General features: G+C 43.2%; 1 protein-coding gene across 20 annotated transcripts in view; it reads right to left on the bottom strand.

Moving 5' to 3' along the window:
- Positions 1–226: 226 nt before the first annotated feature.
- Positions 227–10,124, bottom strand: part of LRRFIP2 (LRR binding FLII interacting protein 2) — a 101,143-nt gene continuing 91,245 nt past the window's right edge. For all 20 annotated transcript variants that reach the window (XM_033132388.1, XM_033132383.1, XM_033132385.1 and 17 more), the window contains 5 exons: positions 9,730–9,779; positions 4,832–4,952; positions 2,292–2,371; positions 1,606–1,710; positions 227–1,165 (listed from right to left, as the gene is read on the bottom strand). In XM_033132388.1, coding sequence (XP_032988279.1) covers positions 1,055–1,165; positions 1,606–1,710; positions 2,292–2,371; positions 4,832–4,952; positions 9,730–9,779 — 467 coding nt within the window. In that variant the 3' untranslated portion in view covers positions 227–1,054. The remainder of the gene's footprint in view (positions 1,166–1,605; positions 1,711–2,291; positions 2,372–4,831; positions 4,953–9,729; positions 9,780–10,124) is intronic.

The raw sequence follows: 10,124 nt of genomic DNA, 5'->3' as shown, positions 1-10,124 counted from the left end.
CTGAGAGCAAAAGAGAATCACACTCAATGTAAAATGGTTACACTCGATGTAAAAACTCTTGAACTGGGTACCTTTAAAGGTAATGCAAGTTCTTGAAAGCAAAAATTCTATATTCCAGATTATTTTTCCTCAGGAAGCAGAGAAAAGGAGGGGCAAGCTAAGAGGGCAGAGTTGCCATGATTTGTTGTAAAGGCTCCTCTAACAAAATGAACGTATCAGTAGCCAATTGTCAGCAAACAGGTGTGTTTAATAGACTCTGAGGCAGACGTCCCACCTGCCTGCCCTGCACCTCTCCCCTCCCCCCCATTGGGCTTGTCTGAGGTTTCATTCCACAAAGAAGCAGCAGATGAAATACTTTACAAGACACAGCACAGTTCATGTTGGAGACTAAGGACCCTACTCTTACTTTAAGAGCATCAGGCCTTGGGATTCCCCTGCCACATGCATAAAGCAAGTTTTATATACACTCCCCATATCTTTTTCTAACATTTTCTTATATAAATTTAAATATTTTACAAAAAAAGGCTTTTTCCTCCAAACATATAAATTTGAGTGAAACGTATTATTCCCCGCCGGTGAATTGTTTCTTCACTAAAATATAAATGCTATCTGGTATCCAGGGTAAGTGTCTTTTGACCCCTGGGGATCACTGCATGAGCTGCACTGTGGAGAAGGCACTTGTGTTTTCCGAGGGCTCCAGCAAGCATCTCAGCGAGCGCTCACAGAATCGCTGTCCTCCAGGACCTGGGCCACGACCTCCGAGCCCCCAGTCACTGAGGCAGCGGGGGGAACACGGTGAGTCAACTTGATTCTAAAATTACAGAAATAATAAAACCAGCACAGACCAGTTCTTAGTCTAGAATCAAACTACCAACAAAACCCAAAGTGTTCATCCATGAAGATTCAAACCTGTTTCATTCTCTCATAAATTATAAAACACAAAGGTGGCGATATTAATGACAAAACTCAAAACAGTACTTGAAAGGGGTTTGCATCAATGGACAAAAAGTCAGTCCCCGGGAGCAGCACCCAGGTAGGAGGGGGCGGGGCCTCCCTATTGCTGGGCCAGAAGTGCTGTCCTATTGGCCTTCATCTTCTCCAGTCGCTTGGCTAGGTGGCTGTTGGTCATCTCCATCTCCTCAATCTTGTCCAGTGCTGTTCGTAACTGGAGACAGGAAGAACTCGGTCATTTCACATGGTCAGAAACAAAACCCAGTGCTACTTGATTCTCAGCTTGCTGGGAAATGGAAGCAGTGCTCACGCTGATGGCCGTGTACAGAATCCCAGCCTCCTTTTCTTTCAGTCAGCTAGAGGTGTCAACCCGTGATGCTGAGCATCACCACAGACAGGACATACAGAAGGTGGAGAAATGGACCTGAGCTCAAACAGAACTAAACACTGTCCTTTTTCTTACTCTCTAACTGACCCAAACAAAAGCAAATGGAAATCAATGTACAGGTTAAAAACAGCAGAGAAAAGTGACTCGCCTGCTGTTTCCTTAAGATTGGACCGAGGATTCAATTCCTTATGCGGCAAACAATTTCTTTCCAAAGGATTTTTTTCTTTTTAGGAATGTATTCCGGAAAGCATATAAAAAACAAGTACCTCTCGTTGTAGCTTCCTCTTTTCTGCTTTCAGTTCGTCTTCCACTTTCTCAGCGTTCTCAGCAGCAGTTTTGTATCTCAGCACCTGTCCCTCAAGCCGGTTAATCTGTAAATATGCGAACACAGGCCTCTGCTATTGGGCGCTGGGAGCCACCACTTTTTTTGCAGCCAAGATGGAAGTACAATGTCATTAAAATTCCAAGTAATCTAACACTAACAAGTCCCCCTAGGGTGAGTCATAGGTCCTCTCAGAAACCTACTGCTATTTATAAATCCAGAAATGTCCCCAAAGGATTACAGCTGTAGTCGTTAGAGGGCCAATTTCCCATGTTAACTTTTATGATGACCATATTGTTTAAGTGCCAAAGTAACATTGCAAGAGCAGACTCGCTGAATTGAAAAGTTTTTAGACGAAATGGACAATAAGGCATTCTGCTGTGAACTACGATCTTGAATTCTCATGAAATACCCACAAAAAATAGAATTGTAGCTATAGTTTTCTACATTTTTGCAGAAAACAGAAGGCTGAGTGACCTGCCAGGTATTCTCACTGGCTTTTCCACTTTAATCCAACTGTAAAGGCAGCGCAAAGAAGCCCAGGCACTCATGGGGTTAGCCACTTGGATGCAGGAAGCAGATGTGTATTAAGGGAATTTAAATCACTTGGTACCATACAGGAGTACTTACACTTTGCTCCATGGTGGTTACATCCTGTTCTGCTTTTGAAAGCTTAAACTTGTATTCACTAATTTGTCTGTTGGCATCTCCTAGAATGGAACAGAATAACGAATCACCTCTCAGAGGTGAAGGTGTGATCCATCAGGCAATGACGCCCCCTGGAGCACAGGAGAGGATGGTGCAGCCTAAAGACACGACACTTGCACACAGGGCAACCCCAGCATCTCAGCAGCCCATGCTCTGGAACTGTGGACACAATGAGAAGTTCTAGCACCTGTGTTGCAGCAGCACTTGGATCAGGAGTTAGAAGAAAATTCACTCTTCAGCCTATGGTGTGTGTAGGTAGCGGGGCCCCTGCCAGCCTGATCTGCTGCCGTGGCCCAGGAAGCCTCCGCGCCCATGGGACCGGGCCCTCCGGTTTCCCTGACCCCAGCCCCGTACCTTCCCGCTCCCAGTCCTGCTTTCATAGCTCACGTGCCCCTTTCTCCCTGCTGATTTAAGTCTTAACCACCCTCCAAAGCTATGCTTACTGTTCACCTCCTTCATGAGTCTCCTTAGATAACTATAACTTCTCCTTCCCTCGTTGCATTTTATTTGTTCTCTTTTATAACATTTATCGTGCTTTCTTAACGCTGTATATGTATGTAAGGAGAGGGGCCCTGTCTTTGCTCTCTTGAATCTACCTCTGTATCCGGCCTAGTGCGTTGCATAGTGTACGTTAATAAATATTTGCTGAAATAAATGCTTTTCAATAACATGTCATAATGTGGTATGGGAAGAGCCATAAATCAGTAGCTACACATTTGACCTAAGAAGTAACTCATTTAATATGAGAAGTTTAGAAATGACGGGGGAGAAAAAAATTCCCCTCGGCAAGCCAAATCTAACAAAAATCATTCTCTGAAGTGATTACAGGGTGGGAATGATAAGGCTTACAGGAGATAAACCAAATATAACCTACCCAACTTAAGAACTTCTCTGCTGTTCCACTTAATTAAACTTATAACTACCTATATAATCTTCAATGCAAGAGACTGTTCTAACTGGACAGTTACTGTCACTCTAAAGGTGATAGGGTTATAAAACCCTCTCCCCAAATGTCACCTCTGGGAGTCAAAGAGAGCAACCCCTACTCCTAGGCTCTAAACGGAAGCTTCAGCATCTTATTTTTTAATTCTTTATCCCAGCAACTTAGTGAAGTGTGCTGCTGCTTTCTCACTCTGCAAACCACTCATTCCTTCCTGTTTTTAAACCTGTTAAGTCCTTCGTCTCAGCCATTTCATGCATCTTTTGAAGCTCCATCCAAAACACCATGCCTACCAGCCAAGGCGCTGTGCACAGGAGCTGCCCGCTTTTGTCTTTACCAGCCACCCATGGTCCCACCCAGTGCAACTGCGTGTACAGCTCCAGCGGGCGCTTCTCCCTACTTTCCGTGAATGCCAGCTCTGTGATGCCTGCCTGCACTAGGCAGCGGTCACACACAAATGCATGCCCATTCCTCCTCAATGATTCCTTCTGATTTTGCGGCGTTAGGCCAATCTCTTTCAAGTCTATCCCCTGCTCCCTCTCTAGGACTCGACAGCTGCTGTACTCGTTCAACTCATCAGCTCATCTAGGGCCTCCTAACTCGTCAGCCTGCCTCTTGCCATGCCCGTCTTCATCTACCCTCCAGGCCAAAATGATATTTCCAGAACAAAATATTCACCAGGAAGTATCACAAGGGTCCTGATATCCAATAAAAGAAATGACACTAACCTCAAAGGGCATTCATAAGCGTTAATCCCAGAAGTCTTTTCTGTTTAGCCTAACTCAGGATATTTAGATGACAAGGGACATGGAATAACCAATATTTTAAAATAAGTTACCAGAAAAGCCACTATTCAAATTGTAAAAATAAAAATTTCCCCATCCATGATTATACAGTATCTGACTAAATATGAATGGCTTCTGTCCTCTCCTTACCATGGGAATTATTGTGAACACAGTAGGCATTATAAAATAATGAGAGGTCAAAATTAGAAAGGGAGAGAAACTGGAATAATTTAGGTAAACTGAATAGGCTTATTTCATGGCCCTGTTTTAAATTCCATCAAATAAAAATTAATTTGAGTTAACAAGAAAACTTCTGAGAAAATTCTGAAACTACTCAACATTAGTATGAGTTAGTTCCAACTATATTCCTCCAATTGTTCCAAGATAAATTCCCCAAAAACATTGTAATTAGGAAAGGTGCTGCATGGGAGCTTCAAGTTGACACGGGTATGGAAGAGGACAGTGTCAGGATGTCACTATTTGCAAAATGTTCTAGAAATCACTTTGCCTACAAGCGGGAAGAGTGCTCTCATTATCCCCTGAAGCACACAGGTTAGCAGAAGCTTCTATTCGGTTCCATTCCTGACCAGTACTGCTCTTCTGGACGAACAGGACTAACCAATCTTTGTAACACAGCTTTTCTTGAGAAATGTGAATTAGCAGGCCGCTTACAATCTTGCTCCTGGGACACAGCCTACACACAGACGGGGACTGGCCTGACCCCTCCCAGTACCTACTCTGCATTTCGATGAACTGCAAGTCTGAGCCGTTCTGCAGCCCTGCCAGGTCACCCGCTGTGCCGTCGTTCCTCGAGAACTTCTGCCGTTCTTCCTCTAACTGCAGCTTCAGTTTCCTAATCTGGAGTAGAAACAACGGCTCATCAGCAAGATGCAGCCTCTCAAAGGAAGCTGGGCCCAGCGGCCTCATCCTAGAACCAGGCCGACGCTCATCAGCCTCACAGATCACTCACTCAGATGCTGTTGTCTGGACACGCACTAGAGGCGACACCCTGTTAAAGGTGCTACAGACAAGCTGGGAGCAAATCGCTAAGGGAGTGAGCGCCAGGACCAGGTGTCCAGATAAAAATAGCTCTATTCTATGATTTGTGTAGGTTTTTTAGAACCTCATTTTTCAGTATTTTATGTTACTTTTATTAAAAATGGAAATACTATGGGCAGTTAGATGTTCTGGGTTTTTTTTTTTAAGAGTTAGGTTAAATATTCTTATTTGGAAAATTTTCTGCATACAGAAATAACTGGAAATACATTTTTGAGTTTGGCTACGTAGTCTACCTTATTTTACCAAAAATAAAAGATGTTCATAGTAGCTTATTCACAATAGCCAAAACTAAAAACTATCCAAATATCCATCAACAGGAGGATAAACAAATGGTGGCACATCTATAGAATGGAATTACTGCACAGTATGAAAAGGGAAAGAAAGCACTATTGACACACGCAACAGCATGGCTAAATCTCAAAATAGGTATGCTGTGTGAAAGATGTATTCCAATTATAGAAAACTCCAGAAAATGCAAACTCATCTATAGTGACAGAAAGCAGACCACTGGTTGCTTAGAGAGGGAGAGAGAGAGTGAGAGGCGCAGGAGGGTTTACAAACGGACACAGACTTTGGGGAGTTACGAATATTTTCACCATCGTGACTGTGGTGATCATTTCACAGGTGTTATGAGTTGAACTGTGCCCCCCCACCCCAATTCATATGTCGAAGTTCTAACCCTAGTACCTCAGAGTGTGACCATATTTGGAAAAAGAGTCATTGCAGATGCAATTAGTTAAGTTGAGATGAGGTCATACTGGAATAGGGTGGACCCCTCACCCAATGACTGGTGTCCTTATAAAAAGAATGCCAGTGAAGAGAGACACATACAGCGGGAGGACGATGTGAAGACACAGAGAATGCTCTCTACAAGCCAAGGAATGCCAAAGAAGGCCAGCAAACCACCAGAAGCACGGAACACAGTTCCCTTACAGGCCTTAGGAGAAACCAACACTGCCGGTGCCTTGATCTTGGGCCTCCAGCCTCCAGACCTGCGAGACGGTACATTTCTGTTGTTCTAAGCCCCTTGTTTGTGGAACTTTGTTATGGCAGCCCTGGAAAACTAACAGAGGTATGCACATCTGTGTACTTTAAGTATGTGCAGCTTATTCTGCAGCAAAATAAAGAATCTAAATAAAATTAACAGGGATTCTGGGTTGGGAAATAACAAGGCCCAGTGGAGACAGGAATGCCACATGTGGAAAACAAGGAATTAGGTGAACAGAAATGTACTGAACGCTGAGGTCTCTAGTCTACCCACAGGTCCCAGAGTGCAGACAGCTAGGCTTGTACCCTCAGGCAGAAGACGGAAGGATATCTTTAGAACTCCCTGACTCGCCTAAAATAAAAGACCAACATTCCCACATTGAGGTTCCCATCAAAACACCCAGCCACACCAATCTTTACAGAAACTTGGACTAGCCCCACCCATATGCTCAGAGCTGCCTATCAGCTTTTTAGTACCTCACTCTTACACTGAAGACCAAATAAACCTACATAAAAGAACATCTGGAAGGAAACAAACCGCAGACAGAAAAAAACACCAGAAACCAAACCATCAGCCTATCAATAGCCTCCAAGAAACCAAACCATTAGCCTCCAAGATATGTGAAAATATCTGCATCTTTGAAATGACTGCAGAAATAGAAAATCAGTACGAGTATTAGAAGACAAAGTTGAGAAAACCTTTCAAAAGTAGAGCAAGAGATGGAAGAACGAGAGATAAACAGTTTACATGAGAGCATCAGTGGCAGCGGTCTAACGTCCCCCTCCCTCCCCAATGCCTACAACTCGTACCATCAGAGCAACAAGCACAGTGCACACCACGTCTTCCCCACCACACACCACCCACACCCAGGGAGCTGCCTCTAGGGCCAAGAGCACGCCCTGCAAGGGTCCTTCGTCCTTCATCAAGGTTCAAGGGTGAGTCTGCACGCTCAGAGTTCTCGGGGGCTCCTCCAACTGTGTCCTCAACTCCATCAACAGGGGTCAAGGGGAAGACTCAGCACTAGGACTGGACCCACGCTTCCCAGACACCTCTGCGCTTTGAACACACACGGGGTCGCCATTACTGCCTGCCTTGAATGAACCAGGACTAATCTCATTATCTCCCTCATTCCTGTTTATGTCCTTTTCAAAAAGGGCCATCCTCCTTCTCCTGTGCTCCTTCCCAAAAGGCTCTGTACAACTGTCTTTCCTCCTAACCATTCCTGAAACTCCTCCACTGTGCCATCTGGATTACCATTCCATCATCAGCAAAAGCCCCTCGTCCTCGGGCTCTTCTCTGAGCACTCTCTTTACCTTAGTGCTCTCACAGAACCCTGCTTCCTCTGCAACCTTCCAAAGTACTAGCTGTTTCTTTCTCCCACGAGCCTCCTACCACTGAGCTTGAAAATGGAATAGGTGTCCTCTTGCTTTCCTTGCTGTTTCCAAACTATTCTTCCTCTATCCTCCCTAAAATTCCCCGTTCCTAATCTCATCTTTTCAAATTATATATACTAACCACCCCCATCATCCCACTCTTTCTTCACCATTTTAGCTCCTGACTTGCACTCCCTCAAGACTATTTCTGTCTTAATTCTTGGCAATTTCAAAAAACATCTGAGTAGAGGATTTTTCCTACAACTGATGGCTCGGTTCCTGAAACACCTCCGCTCCAAGGATCTCGCCATCTATCCGTCCCTGTTCTCAGCCACTCAATCCACAGTTATGTACTATATCTCATCATTAGATCACTACAATTTCTTCATAATTCTGATCCACGTATCTTCTCTTCTAACCACTATTCCTGGTCTTTCCAGCTCATTCTCTCTGGACCCTAACTCCAAAAATCCTTCAATCCCACTGCTCCCATCTTCTTTCCACCATGCCTTGATGTCTTCCCAGATGTCCTCTCTAACCTCCTTACCTGGTTTAGTCTCTAGTTCCATCATCACTCATGCATACACCCTCACCTCCTCTGCCGTATTACACTCTCCTGGTAAAAGCCTGCACCAATGCAGCTAAATGAGGCTAGAGAAACACAAGACGCACATTCACACAAACCTCTAACGTACGCTACAATTGACTTATTAATTATGTTAGTTGTTTATTGTCTGGTCTCCTCCCAACTAGACTGTAAGGTATACTAGGGCAGGGACTTTGTAAAAAAATTGATTTGTTCACTGAAATATCCCAAATGCCTAGAATGGTGCCTGTTAAATAGTGGAATCTCAGTCAACATTTGAATGACTACATAGGAGTTTCCAAAAGAGATAACACAGAATATGGGAAGGGAGACAATCATTCAAGAAATGTTCCCAGAATTGAAGGACAGGGATTCCTATAATTGACAGGGGCCCATGCAATGTGTGAAAACTGCAAACCATAACACCATGAAATTTCAGAACTCTAGGGAGAAAGAGCATGATACAAGGTTCCAGAGAGGGGAAAAGGGGTCCCATACAAAAGATCCAAAATCACAATGTCCTTGAAATTCTCAACAGCCCTACAGGAAGCCAAAATACAATGAAGCAATTTCTTTAAAAAAGAAGATGAAGAAAAACAACTGTAACACACAATTCTCTGTCCAAACTGTTAAATGCAGTAAAAGGGTAACATGAAGGCATTTTCAGACCTCCAAAGTTAAGAAAAATTTACAGCCCACATACCCTTTTCTCAGGAAGTTACTGGAGAATGTACCAAATAAGAGAATGAATAAAAAGCAGGAAGGCATAAGACACTACAAAAAGGGAAGCCAGCCTAAACCACAGGCAGAGGAAACCCTAGACGACGACGCAGGGTGGACCTGTGTCTGTACTGAGGGAGTTTAGAACGGGATGAGTCAGAGGCTCCAAGAATCAAAAGGATGGAACAGAGAAGACTTGCTGCATTTGAAAACATGAAGAGTGGACTTAAACTACTGTTGGAAAGTCTGCAGCTAAATTAGTAACAAACACAAAAGCAAGCAAATGAAAACAAAAACCACAATATTAACTTTTAGGGGAAATAAAGAGTTTTGAAAGATGAAAGGCAAGCCTAGCACACCACAGGGCTCCACTGCCAGCAGTGTTTACAGAGTCCTCGCAACATAAACAGACTGGAATGACACTGTTCCTGGATTAGGAGGATGTGGGGATGGGAAGTATATGTCTGTGGCAGGGACGGGGATGAAAGAAAGCTAAATGCTCTTCTTCCACAGAAAGAGGTCAACAGAGAATGTCTAAAACAGATCAAGAAACAACATAACCATGTTATAAACAAACACATAAGGACAATGCACACCAGAAGAATCAGCTGAAAGAACCAAGCAGGAATAGTCAGGGGCAAGGGTGAAGAGGCAGGGCAGGGCACTTCCGTCTGCACAACAAGCTTTGTAGAACTATTTGACCCTCAAACTACGTGTCCTGTACATATTTTTTAAAGAATAGGAAACAAAGAGGCAAAATATGAATGATCTTTTTATCCTTCAAATCTTATCTGAGTACTGATATTTGAAATAGCACATTTCTTTCTGGTGAACATTAGTTTGCTAATAACAGTTTACCATGTGATTTAGTAACTTAATTAACATTACTTTCCAATCAGAAAGCCTTACCTGTGACAGTAGCTCTTCCTTTTCTCCAGCAAGTTTTCGTAGCCTTACATCTAAAACAGATAAAAAAAAGTTGCAAACTAAATTTATAACCATGTAGTATATAAACAACTAAAAATAATTCTTCAAATTCAAAAACAATTAACATTATCTGATAAACAACAAATGGCTCTGAATATCGAAAGACATGAAGGCTTTCATGGTATTAAGAAAAAGTACTTAATTATTCAACACATATTTCCACACAACTGATACTTATCAGGGCACTAAATAGTTCTGCTCCCACGAGCAGTGATTTTCCATTTGAAGACACACTGAAGTACAAAGATCATTTCCTTGTTTCAAAACTTTGCAAGCTTTCACTAGTAGACGGACAACTCAAATGCCAAGGGTGCTCC

Source organism: Rhinolophus ferrumequinum, chromosome 17 (genome assembly GCF_004115265.2).
Source record: "Rhinolophus ferrumequinum isolate MPI-CBG mRhiFer1 chromosome 17, mRhiFer1_v1.p, whole genome shotgun sequence".
Taxonomy (NCBI): domain Eukaryota; kingdom Metazoa; phylum Chordata; class Mammalia; order Chiroptera; family Rhinolophidae; genus Rhinolophus; species Rhinolophus ferrumequinum.
The sequence above is the reverse complement of the archived record's forward strand: the minus strand, read 5'-3'. Positions and strand labels throughout refer to the sequence as shown.